Raw genomic sequence first — 18,858 nt, forward strand, 5'->3', positions numbered from 1 at the left:
TATGACTATGTTCTAGCCAACCTTGCCCCTTGCAGCAAAATTACTAACACAGACTTAAGCTTTTCTGCAAGCCTGAAAGAGCCAACTGGACTCACGCTAGTGAATGATATTAAAACATCCCCACAACAGAAAACAAACCCAAACTGTCACTGAATTTATGAACCATGTGGTAAATTCAAACAGTTTTAAATAAGGACACCAGTGAAAAAATCATTTAGAGATAAGAATATCATTATCTGATGAGCAGATTGCTTTGCCTTCTTGGTATATATCCGGTGATCTTGAAGTCGGATTGTCGAGGGATGAAATGTGAGAGGAAGAAAAAGGCAGTAATCTCAGCAAATAATTACTAAATGCCCAACCCTGCTCCCATTTCAATCCCAGGCAAAACTCCCATTGATTTCAAGGGCATTGGGATAGGTTCCTCTATCATTGCTGTGGGGAGAGTGTGCATTTCTGATTCAGTTGCTCTAGAAGGCAGATGGCTCCTACATCTTCCATTCTGATCATCATCAAAGCATGAGATAGAGAAAGCATGACTGCAGGAGCCAGGGTGCAATATGGCTTTGGAGAGTGGTTCTTGGACATGCACCAGCCAACAGAGAATGCCATCACCAGGGGTTTCATAAGGGTGGGATGGAAATTGCAGCTTTCACAGAAGAGTCTAGTGGTAGCACTATGTTCTGCTACTCTCTCCTTGCTCCCTCTGCTTTTCAAAGACTTCTCTCCTTTCCTACTGAATAATTCACTCCAATGCATGTACCATGCAGCGCATGCCCTATAGTGGAGACATATGTACAACTGGCAATGCTGAAGAGGTCAAATGTGAAATAGAGATTTTTTTTAACTCTCTAGAGCATTTCTAAAATAGACTTTTTCTTATAAAATACATCTATATAAATATAATGACAAGCTATGACATAGAGGTTTTGCTGGCACCCATTTGAAATGACTTGAATAACTCACTCATGGCATTGCTACTCATAAATAATGTTGCCGTCTCAGACTCACTCCAATAAATCCTTTAAAACACGCCGCATTTCACGTTCTCTTTTTTGCAAGGGATGAATAGATGCATTGTGGGTAGGGAGTGTAATTAAAAAGAAAAACACAATATTCACTGCTCAGATACATGCAATAACCATCATATATTCCTACACTTTGAATAGGCAAATAAATACATCATCATGTTTTAATTATACCCATTGTATACAGTGCTTATGTGTGTTGCATATTTTGTATGCTAGGGGCATGTTGATAAGAATCTTGGTTTGTGTGCTATAATAGTAGAAATTACTATGGCATGTGCTGTAAATTCTGATACTAAGTGTTTGTCATCTCTTCTCTTTAGGTTGACAATAGATGCTGAGTGTCAGTTGCAGTTGCACAACTTCCCAATGGATGAACATTCCTGTCCTCTGGAGTTTTCAAGCTGTAAGTAGTGTGCTAAATTACCTATTCCACCTTCATTTGCATTGACATACTCAGGGCCAGATTCTTAGCTAGGGTAAATCAGCATAATCTGTTGTCTTCAATTGGATTTGGATCAGGGAGGATCTGGAATTTATTTTGTAAAAGTGTACACATTGTATATGTTCACAGATATAGTATAATAATGATACCTGAGAACGTTATGTGCTCTGAGACACATAGCATAGAGGAGAATACACAGATATTCATAATGCTTAATTATGCTTGACATGAGAGTTAGGTTTTATTAATAGATGTTGTGATCTGGATCTTTGTCACGCTTGTTGCATATGGGTGTCACTCCATTGACTATTGTTGGCATGTGGATTGACGTCTTTGAAATCAGGCTATAGATTTGACCATGACTTTAGAAGGGCCAGATTGTGTCCTAGATGTCTCAAGTTGGGGTGGGGGGGAGGAAGAAGAGGAGGCATTCAAAAATGCATTTTTGGAAAATAAATAAAATATTGAATTGAAAGGTAACTAACATACCCTCGCTCCCTTGACTATGTTGCTCCATATTTTTCTGGATAAATAGAAAATGAAGCTGTTTCCTACAAAGTAAATTTTTAAATTAAAATAAAAAAAAAAAGATTATGAAGCTGTATTTGGAATTGTCTTGAAGATGGCTACCCCAGGGAAGAAATTATTTACCAGTGGAAACGCAGTTCGGTGGAAGTAGGAGACACCAGATCTTGGAGGCTCTACCAGTTTTCTTTTATTGGACTGAGAAATTCTACTGAAGTGGTGAAGACAACCTCAGGTAAAATAAGCAATTTTTTTTATAATCTGTTTACATTCAAATTATTTTATGTTAAAAAAGGTAGATGATTGTATGGAGCTCAGCACTGGCAATTAGTAGAACAAATTGATTTTAACTCCTTAAGAGTCACCAGATCTTCATTTATCCTGCAAAATGAAATGCTGTCTCTTGCACAAGTTTGCCCTGCACCCTCAGCAGTACAGGAAGGAGAGAGCAGACTTTGGGAGGCCACAGTCCCCCCTCCAATGCCAGTGGATGGGGAGCAGAGAATAAGTGGAGCCTTGACTGGACCCCCTAAGGACACTAGGCTGTGTAGCTGAGCTGTTGTGCAGAGGATAATAAACTACTATCGGGCCATACTTGATGATACCTGTCCCTCCTCCCCTCAAAACAAGGGGGTAGCCAGGGAGAGAATTGTCACACAAAGTTACAAGTCCCTGCTGCAGCAACATAGCTGCACACTGCCCCTTACTCAGGGCTAACTCTGAATTATTAAAAGCTACTATGAACTAGATACGGTGTGTCTCTGATAGTTCTGCTCCATATTTCTATCTGTGTTACCCTCCTTCAGTATGTGTAATAGACTTCAAAATGATAAAGTAAGAAGGTCACCGTTTTAAATATTATTCCATTAACTAGGCAGGAAAGTGCATGCCACTTAATAAGTCAGGTCAGAAACACACACACACTCTAGCATTGGTGGTGGAAAGAATTAGCCATTTGGAGACTGGTGGAAGTTATTAAGGGTCCAGAAGGGTATTGCATACTAATATTCTTGCATATACATTTCTTTTGTAATTTTTTCTTACTTTCAAAAGGAATGCTGAAATGAAAGAGGTTTCTTTTGATTATACCAAATTTTATTCCACAAGTTCAAAGAGATCTGTGGGCTTGTGACAATAATTAATGACAATTATTAATAAAAGGGTCGCATTGCCAGCATAATCAAAAGGAGGTATGCTAGTGCTGAAAGCTGCCTGCTTGTACATTATACACAGTTCAAACAATGCAGTTCAGGATTTGTCAGGTTCCTAGTTCCCAAGAAAGTGGATATTAACCACTGATGACATATTTAGTCTTCTGGGTAGGAAGAAAGGACTGATGCTTCTTAGCCTGTGGTCACATTTGTCTTAAAGCACTTTCTACCATCCTTGCTGTAGAAAATATTTTGTCATCTCATTAAGGAAATGTGTGACCTTTCACCATTCCTGGCCAATGAAAGGTCAAAGAAGGGCAAGGGGAGAGTGGGGGAACATGGTTACTAATAACTTGCATTGTGTAAGGCCTGGTTGAGTCACTCATGCCCAAAGCAAAAATATAATCAGCAAGCATCTCTCCTCAGTCATGCCCCTAAAACCGGCACATCCACAAAAGGCAACAATGAATAAGTGGATGGTTCTAGGGTCTGGTCCTGCTTCTATTAAAGTCTGCAGCAAATCTCACATTGACATCACTCAGACTTGACTGCATTTCTTTTATTTGCTGTTTCCCGTTCCTTGTTTTTTCTATTCTCTAATGGAGAATATTTGGCTGGAAGGGAAAAATAATACAATTTGAACATACTACAAGCTTCAGTTCCAATGTTCCACTGCTTTCTGCTTTGTGAATCAAGGCATTTGATGATGTATCTTGTAATGTTAAGAGAGTGCTCATTGAAAGAAATGATGCATTCTCACAAAACAAAAACCTCTTCCTGTGGGACCATTAATCTAGTCTGAGAAGCCATGGTAGTGCTCTGAGAGAACCAATAAAATTTAAAGTTCATATTTTTTATTAATATGCTGATGCACATTGCCCTTTTTCATTTACTTAAACAAATAAAGTAATCAATATTAATTGTGCATTTAAAGTCAGTAAAAACCTACTTTTGCCAGCACTAGATCAGTGACAAGAAATGCTTTCCAAAGCAACTTAGTCCTGCCGCGCTTCTCTTAAAGGCCTGCTGGGGCTGCAGAGACAACTTGAAAAAACATTGTGTTCATAGGCATCCCCTTCCCGTAGTGTTTATCACATGTTCTCGCTATTTTCTTTTCTCCGTTTTTTTATTGCTAGAGCTATTTGCATGAAAACTAAGTCTAGCCTTGATTCAACCCAGTGCAGGTGTGCAGGGTCGCACGTATAAACAAAATTAGCATGGGAATCCTGCTCCTACATCAGTATGACTGCTACTGCATGAGCCAGAAGGCCAAAGATAATAGCATATAGCTAAGTGCCTTATTATCAGGATGAGAATTGCCGTTACGACAAGGTGCATAAGATTCATTTCTACTCAGGGTATGTCTACACTACCTGCCGGATCAGCGGGCAGCGATCGATCCAGTGGGGGTTGATTTATCACGTCTAGTCTAGACTCGATAAATCGACCCCCGAGCGCTCTCCCGTCGACTCCTGTACTCCACCTCCGCAAGAGGTGCAGGCAGAGTAGACGGGGGAGCGGCAGCAGTCAACTCACCACGGTGAAGACACCACGGTAAGTCGATCTAAGTACGTCGACTTCAGCTACGTTATTCACATTGCTGAAGTTGCATAACTTAGATCGATCTCCCTCTCCTTTCCCCCGCCAGTGTAGACAAGGCCTCAGTGTACTTACTCTTAAATGCATTCCATTTGTAGCCACGGTCCACACTTACACATCTGCAATGCAACCAAGCTATATTTCCTGCTGTTCTACCCAGGGTCCAAAATTCAATGCCTTTGTTCCCTATGTGTTTATTTCATGCTCCTTATTCCTCAACTGAGTTTAAAAGTCAGACTTACATATAGCTAACTTATATGAAGAAATCCCCAATGTGTGTGCACAAGTCAGGCATTTGGGCACACGCTTGGCCTGTTTGGTCCCTAGAACTCTATCCACCTCCACTAGTGGCAGTCCTAGTAGTGGATCCATAGCATAGATCAGTGGCACAATCATTGGGAATTTTTTTGCAAAAACTCCCTAAAGTAGTCAAGGCCTTACCATAGCTGCCAAATGTTGTGTAGCTCCATGTGTGACATTTCTCTGTACTGATAAACAGTCACTGATTACTACTTCATGGGCCCCTAGAGCAGTGGCAACTGGGAGCAACTTGGTGTGTTGGAGGAGCCAATAGGGTTCAGGTTATTGAGGAATAGCTATGGCCTGGAGGGAACGATACTTGGGGGGGGGGAGGAATCTGTTAATTGGATGTGGAGGGGAGAGAGCCTAGAGAGTTTTTGGGTGGCTGGAGGAACTGGCACAGCCTGAGAGTTGGATGTGGAAGACACCGAGGGAGTTGTTCTAGGGCAGTAGGAGTCTGGAGCAGCCTCCCCAAATCTGCTTTTCTTTCATTTTAGCACATTTCCTACTCTGTCCAACCCTGCCTCTTAGCCAAAACCACCACTGCCTCCTGCTTCCCAGCACTCCATGCTGGCCTGGCTCCATCAGTAGAAGCAGACTAAGCAGAAGCAGAAAGGTTCCCTAAAACTTGGTGCCAGGGCGGCGCCCTGTGACCCAGAGAAGATACCTCACTTCCTGCCAAGCCCAGCTGAATGTGCGAGCTCTTAGCTGGGCTGTGAGGAAGCACGGCACGGCAGATGAATCCATTACATAGATGAATGCAGATGATGCTCTAGGGTCCACCCAGGCCAGTAAGGGGTTCAGTCAACACCTGCTTTGCAGCTCTGGGTGCCTGAACAGCTACGCTATTGTGGCTCACAGCCCTGACACCAACAGCCAGAATACAAGCATGCAGGTTCATACACTGGCTTCCATTGCCCAGGTACTCTTTGCAGGGGAACCTTCTCTTCCAGCCCTGTTTTCTCTCCCAGAAACCTCTTTCTCTGCCATGCCAGACCCTCTTACTGTAGCACCTAGAAAACCTAGTCAAGTTTGCTGCTCCTTTGAAGAGACAGTACACAGCAGCTTATTAGCTGGAGTTGACAAATGCTCCACTTCAGTCAAGCCCCCGTGTTAGTTTATGGTAAAAGTAAAACAAGTTTATTAACAAAAGGACATAGGTTTCAGTGATACCAAGCATAAACAATAAGGATAGAAATGGTTACAAACAAACACAAAGTAAAAATATGTTTCTAAGACTAAAACTCAACTTAACAAACAAGGGTATTTGTTCAAAGGAGTTTTTCTCACCATGGACTTTCTTCCAGCATGGCTGATTAAATCTTTACCCAGGACACAACAGACAGAGCTCAAAGCACTTGGTTTCCTTGACTCCTTAGATCGGGGTGGCCAACCTGAGCCTGAGAAGGAGCCAGAATTTACTAATGTACATTGCCAAAGAGCCACAATAATACATCAGCAGCCCCACCCCCACATCAGCTCCTCCGCCCTGCTCCCACCACCTCTTGCCCACCCTGCAGCCCCACTGATTAGTGCCTCCTCCCCCCCACCCTCACACTTCCCTATCAGCTGTTTTGTGGCGGCTCCGGGGGTGGGGGGGGTGAGGGGGAGGAGCGAGGGCATGGCAGGCTCAGGGGAGGGAGTGGGAAGGGGTGGAGTAGAGTGGAGTGGGGTCAGGGCCTTTGGCTGAGCAGTGAGCACCCCCCCCCCCCCGGCACATTGGAAAGTTGGCGTCTGTAGCTCCAGCCCTGGAGTTGGTGCCTATACAAGGAGCCGCATATTAACTTCTGAAGAGCTGCATGTGGCTCCAGAGCCACAGGTTGGCCACCCCTGCTTTAGGTGAAGGATAACTATAGGGTTCTCTCCCCTTCTTTTTATAGTTCAGCAAACCTTTGAAATATATTGTTTGAAAAGTAAGCCCAGACAAAGTTTCTCTCTGCTGCTGTCTTCCCCACTGCTTGTTATCTTGATAGCTTTGTTACCTTATGCGTAAGTGTACTTCCATTATCTCTGCCTGATGAGATAAGCAAATTCACATTATTTTATCTATGACAGACTGGGCTTATGTGTTGTTGCCCAACACATTTAAAGAACATAATTATAACTCTTTATACCCATGCCATACATACACCACACGATTTTCAGGACTAGTATGTTAAGGGTTTTGATATGATGTCTTACATGACAAGTTTTAAATACAGATTATGACAACAATGTGGTAGGTGTGGTGAGTGCGTCAGGCCTCACAGGAGCTGCTGACACAGAGTAGTGAACAACCCATGGGGCCTGGGTATCACAATAAGTGTCACATAAGATGTGTAAGACCTGACAGCCCTGCCTAAATGACTGCATGCTTGTTAGGTAGCTGTGTGTGCATGCACACAACCAGCATGTTAGACACACACACACACACACACACCCATGCACACACCTATCAGCACACAATTGGGAGAGCCCAAATTTGGAAATCTGGCCCTAGAATATTGCCCCTACAAAAGAAAAAAAATTACTAGAATATCACAAGTCAATCTATCATCTCCTTTTAAATGCAACGAGTCATCCTGAGTTGTGAACGTGTTCCCATAAATAGTGAACTTTTCAAACCATCTCTAATTTACCTGGAAAGTCACATGGAACCAAAAAATCAAGTGATGACTGAGCAAATGGGTTCTAGCCTCCGATGACATCCAGGATTTGTTTCATGTAAAGAAGAAATATTAACTCTAAAGGTGCTAAGCTGCTGTTGCTGTTGTCTACGAATATGCCACTGACATGAATAGATCATTAGACCCTCAGTAGCACAGTAACAGTCAGAGACGCAGCCAGTGCATTCTGTGTGGATACACCTGGAACATTTGGAAGCTTTCAGGCAGTTAATTCATTTGCCAATTGATTTCACTGTGCAGCAGAAGACAGCTCTTCAGCATCAGATTCTTAACTGGAAATAATTGCATTCTGCCTGCAAATATTCCCCTGTAGTTTCAGTTGGATGCACTATTTTTTCCCCTACTGAAAAGCTATTGTGATGCTGGTACAGAGTGGCTGCCACCTATAGCATGACACCAGAGGTAACTATGTTTTAGCCATGGGTGAAGTGAGCTGTCTGTGCTGTGGAGTTGAGCAAAGGGGCAGAATGTCATTGAGAATCAAGTTTTTGTTTCCTGAGATCTGTGTTGTTGGAACAGCAGTGATTTAGCTCACATTCTTTACAATAAAATACTTCACGTGTCCATAGGCCATTACCACACAGCTGTATGAAATATTCATATTGAATTGAGCTTGGGCGTGAGGTTTCATGCAGTCCGTGAACCTCAGTCCATGAACCTCAGTCCATCTCACAAAATCTTGGTCAACCTGTATTGATGTTTTGTACTCAGGTAGGAAACTAACCTCTCTCCCCCACGCAGCCTTCTTTGCTTGCATGAGTAAATTTGGTCAGAGGTATTGTTCTGTTAAACAGAACATATTTACATGCTCTTATATTTGATCTTGATGCACCATTGTAATGAAGTGAACAGCTGGCAGGCAGTCAATCCTCCTCGGTCCTGGAGAGCACCTAACAGCCATCAGTTTTCTCCCATGATTCTGCTTTAAGTTGAACTATGGTCTTGACACATATACTTTGTATGTCATATTTAGAGGTCTCTGTGGGAAATGGAGATGCTCATGTAAACTCAGCAAACCATCACACAGTGCAGTGTTTTCCAAACTTGGGACACCGCTTGTTCAGGAAAAGCCCCTGGTGGGCTGGGCCGGTTTGTTTACCTGCTACGTCTGCAGGTACGGCCAATCGCGGCTGCGGGAAGCGGCGCGGGCCGAGGGATGTGCTGGCCGCCGCTTCACAGAGATATTTCTTATCCACGTGATAATCTTTTAAATCATATTTACCAGGGAGTAAACTGATGTCCTCCAGCAGACATGAGACTGCTATTCCATGGCAGCTTCATGCAGTGATTAGCAGTATTTAATTTAATAGTGGCATGTTTAGGAGACAGGGGCATGTCCAATGCCTCGCTATGGGGTGGCTATCCCCAACTACCATAACAGTGTTTTTGGCCACTAGCAGCCAGTGAACATTAGTGCAGCCTAAGTCTGTTCTAACTTATGATGGGACATGACCATGGCTGGCACACCAAACCCAGGATCAGGAAAGTACAAAGGTGACTTATGTAGCCCAATTCTCTCCTGCATTAGGCCAGATTTCAAACTGCTCTTCCGCTTCAAGGCTACCCTAAAACTGGCTTGCGTGGCTGCAGGTGGTTCTCCTCTACATAGCACAATCCTGAGATTGTTTAGAAGCCAGCCTAGTACAGGGGCAAAGGGTTATGGCTGAAATGTCCCTATACCTAGCAATGCCTCAGGCAGACAATGCAAGTTAGTGCAACCCTTAAATTGCTCTAAATTGAATTGATGGTCCAGCCCATTAAACAGCAGCCACAAGACTGGGGGTGGTGAGGAGGGGGTTTTAAAACCACCTATGCACATAATCCCTCCTGAGTAGTACCAAGTGTTCCATGGCCAAAGCTGAAGAATTTAGCTAGTGAATAGGTGCTAAATACTTGTATTCTGATTTAGCAGTAGGCAGCACTCACCTAAACATCACATTGCACAGGTGCAAGGCAGTGGACAACCAGTGTGTCTGAGATTATCTTTGGGATCTTTATTGGTCCCTTCTTTAGTGCTTTAGGAGGATATTTATTTCGCAACCCTTGTTTGCTTTTTTTTTTTAAAGCAATACTAAATGATGACTTCAGACACAAGAGCCAAAAGAATATCTTCTCTGTAGGACAATGGAACATTTAAAGTTGCAGGCAGAAAAGACAGATTGAAACCCCAAATCTTGATATTCAGCACCCCAATGGTACAGGAACTCTTACATTCTCTGTCAGTTTAAATATTTCTGGCTGAATACTCCTAAGGAATCATAGAAGTGTAGGACTGGAAGGGACCTCAATAGGTCATCTAGTCCAGTCCCCTGCACTCAAGGCAGGACTAAGTCTAGACCATTCCTGATAGGTGTTTGTCTAGCCTGTCCTTAAAAAAAACCCTCCAGTGATGGAGATTCCACAACCTCCTTAGGCAATTTGTTCCAGTGCTTAACTATCCTGACAGTTAGGAAGTTTTTCCTAATGCCCAACCTAAACCTCCTTTGCTGCAATTTAAGCCCATTGCTTCTTGTCCTACCCTCAGAGATTAACAAGAACAATTTTCACCCTACTCCTTGTAACAACCTTTTATGTACTTGAAAACTGTTATGTCCATCCTCAGTTTTTTTCTTCTCCGAACTAAACAAACCCATTTTTTCAATCTTTCCTTATAGCTCATGTTTTGTAGACCTTTAATAATTTTTGTTGTTCTCCTCTGGATCAGCTCCAATTTGTCCACATCTTTCCTGAAATGTAGTGTCCAGAACTAGATGCAATACTCCAGAAGATACAGAGAGAATCAGCCAGGAGTCTTCCTTGTCTTGCTGCCTATGAAAGTAATCCTTAGGGTAGAGCTGGGTGAATATAAACAATACTAGTGAATATTTTTTATAACAAAACCTGTTCATTGATGGCATACAAGACCCTCCTTTTATTCATTGATTTGTGAATATTCAAGTGAAAATTTTTTATTCGTGATAATATCTGCTGTGACTGGGCAAGGCTAGATGGCTATAGTAAAGTAATGGGAGACAGATATATTAGCCACAGGCTAAACAAACCCCTGTTACCAGGTTAAGCAAATGGCAGCTGCTCCAGGTCAATTAAGCCACCCTGCGGCCAATTAAGATCTTTCCAGAAGGCAGGGAGGACAGCTAGGTTGATTGGGACACCTGAAGCCAATCAGGGGCTGGCTGAAAATAGTTAAAAGCCTCCCAGTTAGTCAGGTGGGTGTGCATGTCAAGAGCTGTAGGAAGAAGTTGTGCTATTGGAGAGACTGAGCAAATACAAACCATATCAGGCACAAGGAAGGAGGCCCTGAGGTAAGGGTGAGGTGGATCTTGAGGAAGTGGGGGCTGCTGTGGGGTAGTGGCCCAGGGAATTGTATGCGTCCTGTTTCTAAAAAGTCAGCTACCCTAGCTGATACTATTAGGGTCCCTGGGCTGGAGCATGGAGTAGAGGGCAGGCCCGGCATCCTCTCCTTTGCCTCCAATTAATCACTGAGACTGGAAGACAACAGAGACTGTGCAAGGGAGGGTAGCTTCTCCATACCTCCCTTGCTGGCTTATGATGAAAATGGCTCAATAGTCTGTGACACTTGCCTCTAGAGAGAGAGAAGGGCTACGTGGAGGGTCACAGTGAGCCTCTGAGGCTAGTGAAATCTGCCAGGAAACGCAGGACCCACGGAGACAAGGACAGATCTTTGTCACCCTGCAGAATGCAAAACTGCCATTAATACAATAATACTTGTGAGTGGATTCACACTGGATGCATTCTTCAGTAAAAACTTTTTTATTATTCACACAAAATATTTGTTTTTTTTTATTGTTTCACAACAGTTATAAAGTTCTAGATAAATCTGTGAACAGAAACAGGACTTTTCCTATTTATAAAATTGAGAACCCCCAAACAGGAAATAGAAACAATACCATGTGATTTATGTGACCAATCCTACAATAGCAAACACGATCAGTGAATCTGCATAGCAACCATTTCCTGAATAGTCCAGAAGTTCAAATTTAGTCATGCAACTATTAATCAAGCAATTATGAATGAACACATCTGTAGAAATTATAATCTATTCAGGAACATTTGTTTACTGTGGATAATTTGTACAGCTCTAGATGAGGGTCATCTGTTCAGAAAGTAAAGGTGGAGGTGAGAGCACAAAAATATATCTTTTGCATGTCCCACCTTTGGTCATCCAAATTGGTTAATTGTGTGACAAATGAATATTTATAAATGTATTTACTGAACTGCATGGATGAACCAATTTACACATGCTTACGTTTTTGCCTGATTTTTTTCTGTCTCCTAATACTACACACACAGATAGGGACATACCCAGCTGCAGCTTCACACACAGATGATGAGATCAGCTCTGCATGGGAAAGCTCAGTTAAGGCACCTCCCAGTTGCTAACACATACCCTGGAGTGTAAACCCAAAATTATATAGTCTTGCGCTGCACATGGAACAGCATAAGCTCATAAAATTCACCCCCTCCCTCAATGCGGAGAGAGATATGCAACAACTTTCTGCCCCAAGTTATTATTTCCACACACTGGTTTAAGAACAAAACAAGTTTATGAAGTACAAAAGATAGATTTTAAGTGATAGCAAACAGATCAAAGCAAACCTCCTTAGTAAATAAACAAAACCACAGACTGAACTTAACACACTAGATATGGATTAGCAGATTCTCACCCTGAGTGATAAACAGGCTGGCAGATTCTTAAGGCACAATTTGCCTTGTCTTTCCCAGGTTTTCATACACAAGCTAAAAATACCTCTAGCCTGGGACCATCACTTCCCACAGTTTAGTCCTTGCCCCTCAGGTGTTTCCAGGTGTGTTGTAGGGAGAATGAGAAACCATCATCCTTGTGCGTGTGTGCATTTCCTCAATAAGCTATTATCATTGTTTGGCCTTTTTACTGTTGTACCTGAAAGGCTGCTTGTGAGTGTTTTCAACCTCACAACATGTTTCAGTAACAAAGACATAGCCAAACTTCATAATTTCACATACGATGATAGCACATACATATCCTAATTACATGACAGTGGTGAATATTGGGGTGCCAGGATGTCACATATACATCCAAGAAGACCTATCAGTCTAGATACTTATACACCCCTCATCACTGTAATATCAGAGTGCCTTAACTTCATTAATGGATTTAGTCTTATGACACACCTGTTGAGTTTAGGAACTATTATCTCCATTGTTACAGATCAGAAACTGATGCACGGGGTAAATTAAGTGATTAGCTCAAATTGACAGAAGAAGTCTGTAGCTGATCCAGGAATGAAACCAGGTTCTTCTGAGCCCCAGTTTAGTGCCCTTTCTGCTACACCATCCTTCCAAAAAGTTCAGTTTCAACCCAATATACAGATGGTAGAGAAGCTCATTCCTTTGATGCCTCTTTACTAGGAAGAATGGCTAAAGATATTTTGGCTTTTGCTACTATTATGGTGTTTAGGAGCTACAAAGAATCCATCGGGAGCCCAAGAGTCCACCGCACCCTGATGAGTGGAGGGGAGACATCCTCAGTGGATGCTGTTCTTCAAAACGTTCCCTCTTCCCTCTAACCTTTAATCACCTTTGTCTTGGCCTAGTTGGAGATTTTCCAGGCTTCTGTTCCTCAGTTGTGCAAGATAATGGCTTTCATGTGTTATGAAAGCTGTGTGACAACATTCTGTATTTGACAAGAAGATGCTGTAAAACAAGGTGTCACTGGTTCATTGCTGGTACTGAAGTCCATAACATTTCACAAATACCCTTAGAAGTCTCACATATATTTTGAAGAGCAGATGAGACATGATTAAGCCTCTTGGGACTTTGCAGATGACAGGCCTTGGGGAGGAGAATCAACTGCCCAATATGACCTTCTGGGGTCTGGCCAGGAGGAATAATCAAAGCCAGTTTAATTCAAATCTGCTTATTTCTGACAGGTGCCTTAGGCAGGTGAGCAACACCTCATGACTAACAGTGTGAAAAGATCATTCACCAAGACATTCTGTACTATAATCTGAAGTTGTTGTAATCACCACGGATCTGATCCCATGGCAAGTGAAGTCAATAACAAAACTCATATTGACTTCAGCGGTGAAGGTCAAACTCCATGTTAGGGAACAAAAGCTTCTAATACACACGTTTGTGAAATCCAACAGGACAGCCAGGGCATCCAGGAAATATTATTAATTGAGGCCTATTATTTTTGGACATGGTACTGCAAAGTTTGTGATGCAGCCCTGCCATGCTGGCTGGAGAAAAATAAATGTCATTCTTTCAGTAATAATAACTCTCAGTGGGAACTTTGGGGCTAATGTGACCATGATAGTTGCATCAGTGAATGCTACGATTCCATAATTTTGTTGTCTGCAATGAACTGGACTATTGGAAAACAGCTGGAAAGTGCTGGGAGGGAGCACAGAGCCAAGAAGGCTGAATTATAAAAGATACATTAGCCACATACGGCTGTTGTAACTGAATTGTAACTGAGTTTGAAGGGCTATCAGAGTTTCATTGTTAATGCATACAATTATTCAGAGCAAAAAGACTTCCTAACTTTGTAACTATCTGTTTACAGTGGAAATTTAGACTTTGTGGACTAAAGGTCTGAACTGATGGGGAAAATCCTGTGTTCTTGTGGAAATATACATTTTGAACTCCTATACTTTGAAAGATGTACTTTTCTATTCAAGATTGCATTGATAAAGATACTGAGAACTTTACACTTCCATTTTCTGCCTCAAGTTTGCTTGCTGCTGACTGTGGCTATAAGGAGAGTTGAAAGGCTCTTTGATAAAGATTTTCTCTTTAGGGAAGGTTAAAGTTTTCAGTAATAACACGGGTGTTGAAATTTCAGTGACCATAATTCAGCCATCTTACTCCTTGATCAGTCTTGCCTATTCATGGCTGTAATGCTGCCTGAGTCACCCCAACAAAGTAAAAAGATGACTTCCCCTGGCGGGAAGTGTAGCTGAGTCATGAAAGCGCTCTTACCCTCAGATAGTACGAGTGCCCTATTGAGCAGTTGCTCTTTGGGCTCAAGTTTGCCTTTCTATGTATGTGCCCTGCAAGCATGGTTTACTACAGCTTTAGGAAGGACAGGTACAGATAAAAGAGATTAATATACAAGCAAACAGAGTGAAGGAGCTGCCAGATTTTATAAACATCTCAGTTGCTTCTCGTGCAGAACTAATTAGAAAAGCACAGATGCTGAATGCAAGAATTGGTTTTGTAATAAATATAAATATAGGACTGTTTCTGATCTGAGAGAACAGTGGCTTCAAGAAAAAGAATCACTCACCTATAGGAAAAATAATTTGATCATATAAAGTATGCTATTTAAACCTGTAAAAAAGAAAGAAAGAAAAAAGGCTTCTTGACTGTTTTCCTTTCTAAGGATAAAAACAGCAAATCCTGAGTCTGATCCCATCTTCAGAAGCATTTTCCACAAACTCCTTATAGACATCACAAAAACAATCATGTTGTCCTTAGCACAGTTGTGAATATAGCTCTGTAAGTACTGATGAATCTTTGAGGCACATTATGCATATAAAATGAACGTTCCCCTATACAGCCCAGTTCTTTTTTTCCCCTTCCTGTTTGCAGTAAAATCATAATATTCATATGAATGATTGATTGTCATGGAAACTGTTGTAGTATCACAAGAGAAAATCACTGTAATTTTATTGTTTGCAGTTGGAGATGGATCTAATTAAAATGAATTGTGATGGGAAATCAGTAGTTCAAAAAGATTATACGCAATGGCTTAGTGGCTAAAGAAAATGTAGATTCATAATTACTTTTGAGCTACTCTGAGTCTGTATATTAAGTTCTATTTTAGAAGATTTTTCTGTAGAATAGAAGGGCACATTAAAAATTATACAGGAATAAGTGCTATATTCTGGTGAGTTGCCTGAAATGCTATTTCGAATTTTCAGCACCTAGCAACTTCCATGTCTAAACAACTTGATACATTAAACAATTCTGCAACAGAAGTAGGATGTAAATCTACTCTGATATCCTGAACTCTTGAAATTAAGGCTATTATGCAGTTATGGAGTCATGAAGTAGGCGAGGTAAATGGCATGCTGATCCACATTGCACTGATTCTAGGATTTCTTCCCTACTCATGCTTTAGTTCTGGAAACTCCATGTGTCCAAACATAACAACCGACTCACTGTACAATTATTTCAGCCATGGTTACTTCTCTCTTTTCCCCCCCCTCCACTTCTTCCTTCCTCAACTACTTCCTGTTCCCCTTGCTGTGGGAGTAATATATTTGAATCAGGCTTTAACAAACCTAAATTGCTTGGTTAAAAATTAGCATTAGAAGGAATGCGTGAAGGCACTGATAGCTTGATGCGGATGGTGTGCATCATGGAGGATTGCTCATTTGAAATAAATTTGGATTTGCCTCTGGTGTATATGTGTCCTAAATAATAAACACATATGCCTCCAAGGTTGTTCTTGCCCAATTAAATCCGTTCACTCTGTAAGTGCAATTGCTAGCTTCTCAGCTTCATGTCATTACACAGCATTTTTGGTAACCTACTTAGCTAAGGTGCTGTGGGTTTTCCATCACTGTATTTGAGTGCATATAAGTGAAGAGACTGATTAAATGCATGACAGTGCAACAGATGTGTCAGAGTCACACAATGTCAATACGTGTTAACAACCAAATCAACTTAAATATTTCCATATGAAAAAACAGTCTGAAAAATAAATTTAAGACCATCAGGTTTTTAAGAGACCTGGTGATCAGCTGACATCAATTAGCATAGTTCCATTGGGTCTACAAGTTTACTTTTAATTGTGTTAGAAATAAAAAGAAAATAGAAATAGGAGGTTAAATGGAAATGGGCACACCATGTGCAGGCTTTTAGTAGAATTCCCTATAATATAGCTACCCGTAGGTAAATGCTGCACATGCTGTTATATAACATTTATTGGTAGATATACTCTATAGTTCCACACATGAGATCATTTTGCTTTGGTAACATTTTTAGTATAACTTCTTAGGCTCAGTCGCCTAGGCAGGGAAATACAAGAGTGAAACAAATACAGTAATCTCTCCTTCTGAATGGTAAACAATATTTTATCCTTATGAAATCAAGTTTAATAAATGAATATGAACTGGCCTTCTTTCTGCTGGTAATATTAATTCTTTATTGCAAATACCATATGTCTTTATTTCCTTTTAAATAGGGCATAATTTCTTCATTTTGAGATATATGCCACTTATCTAAAAAGAAAATACAGTCCATTAAATTAGTTCCCTGCTGCCACTGAGCAGAGTGTACAATTATTAGAATAGTATAATAAATAAAATATAGCATTCTCTAAAGATCTGCAGGATAAAGTTATGCTATAATGCTTCCCACTTGTATCATGCCCTACATGAGGGAATCTCAGAACAGTTTACAAGCTAATGAATTATGCCTCACAACACCCATTTTTAAGTGGACAGGTCTTACTGTGACATGAAGAACAAACTCCCTGGTTTGTGAGGGCTGAAAATGGTTGTGGTACTAGTCAGCAAATTTCTGTTCCTTAGAAGTCAATAATACATATGGCTGGAAAAATGCTTATTTTCCAGATCACTTAGGTTGTAGCTCATCCAACAATTTTTCCTCACTCTGAGTTTCGAGCACCTGAGAATGCTAATTTGAACTATCGCTGATTTGTCATATAACCTGTGCCATAACTGGTCATATGCTATTTTTTTAATTTCCTGACTAAATAAGTTAAAAACCAATATAAATGAGAGCAGAAGCCTTTTTATTTTGAATAAATAATTATTATTTGTGGTCCTAGTATATATATTAAATTATGCAAAAATTAAAGTTAGTAAAAACTGGGGGGAATTTTCTTGGAATATGATCTGCTGTTATCCACTCAAATTCTTAAAAACTGAATCCTTCCAAGCCTCCCTCACTGAAAGTCCATTTTCTCAGCTCACTGCACTAGACTACTAATCTGGAACAAAGCTATCAAGAATAACGAGGTAAAATCACAAAGAAGAAAGGTAATGTCTCGGACACTACGTTGGCTCTTACTCGCACTGCAAGTGCAGGTTCAGTAGCAGTAACCAAAGGTAATTTATTAGAGCATCTTTCACTCCTGCTGCCTCTGCCGCTGTTCCAGAGCCAGGGGTCCTTTTTATCATGATTCCTTGAAAAACAACTTAGTAGCAGTGTTAAGCTGCCATCCAGAGAAAACCAAAGATATTACTGTCTCACACAAAAGGACCCAGTTACTTTTCCCCCACCATCTCTATCATTAAAAGACCCCAAAACTCTTATTAACAGGCATGTTATAGAAATAGAAAGAACTAATAAATGTTCAACTATGCATGGAAGCAGATGGTTTATTGGCACCTGTGGCTGCCCCTCAGTTCCCAGTGAAGACAAAATCTCATTGAATTGAGCAGAAGAGACAAGAACTTGGCAGTGAGAAAGTCACTGCTAATGAATGGTACAAACATTAAGGGTCCAACTATGGATTCTAAAAGCCTGAGCTGTGCTGGGGATGCACTGTCTGAGAACTGGTATGTAGAACTATTAACTCTTCGGAAGGCATAATGCTGTCTGGGCACTGAGGGAAGCCTGCTTGGGAAATGGTTCAAGTTACACCTTTGCAAAGTGTTCTGCGCGTCCCCCTTAGTGTATCTCTGTTGGCGCACAAAGGAGAGGGGTGATGCCCTTCTTTCTCATCCCACCCACCATAAGACTTCATTAGACAATTAGCTCATATTAAAACATGGTCTTGAGTGTCACTGTAATATTATTTTAAACACTCAGTGCAGACAAGGACTGTCACTCTTTAATGTCCTGTCCGCTGGCTAAGCTAAGGTAAACCCATCTGGTGTCACGTAAACCTGTTTATGCTGAGTGTTAAGTCATGATTAATATTGTGTTAGTTACCACAACTCCTCAAGATTGTAATGCTAAAACATCCTAGGGTGACAAGCAGGCATTCCCCCTCTGGAGCTCTTAGCACACCTCACTAGTTTCAACCCATTCAACAGACACAAGCATGCTCCCAGGTGAGGTAGGTGAAAAGGGCTCCTTACCCTGTATTCCTCTCTGTAGTGCATTCACATTTGTCCATAAATGTATGCAAGTTGATCAGAGGATTTGTGTCTCTCTGAGTT

At 41.3% G+C, this 18,858-nt stretch overlaps 1 protein-coding gene across 2 annotated transcripts in view; it reads left to right on the plus strand.

Moving 5' to 3' along the window:
• GABRG2 (gamma-aminobutyric acid type A receptor subunit gamma2) overlaps positions 1-18,858 on the plus strand; it is a 95,456-nt gene that overhangs the window by 37,919 nt on the left and 38,679 nt on the right. For both annotated transcript variants that reach the window (XM_074960643.1, XM_074960644.1), the window contains exons 5-6: positions 1,352-1,434; positions 2,096-2,233. In XM_074960643.1, the coding sequence (XP_074816744.1) occupies positions 1,352-1,434; positions 2,096-2,233 (221 nt within the window). The remainder of the gene's footprint in view (positions 1-1,351; positions 1,435-2,095; positions 2,234-18,858) is intronic.

Source organism: Natator depressus, chromosome 8 (assembly GCF_965152275.1).
Source record: "Natator depressus isolate rNatDep1 chromosome 8, rNatDep2.hap1, whole genome shotgun sequence".
NCBI classification, from domain to species: Eukaryota; Metazoa; Chordata; order Testudines; family Cheloniidae; genus Natator; species Natator depressus.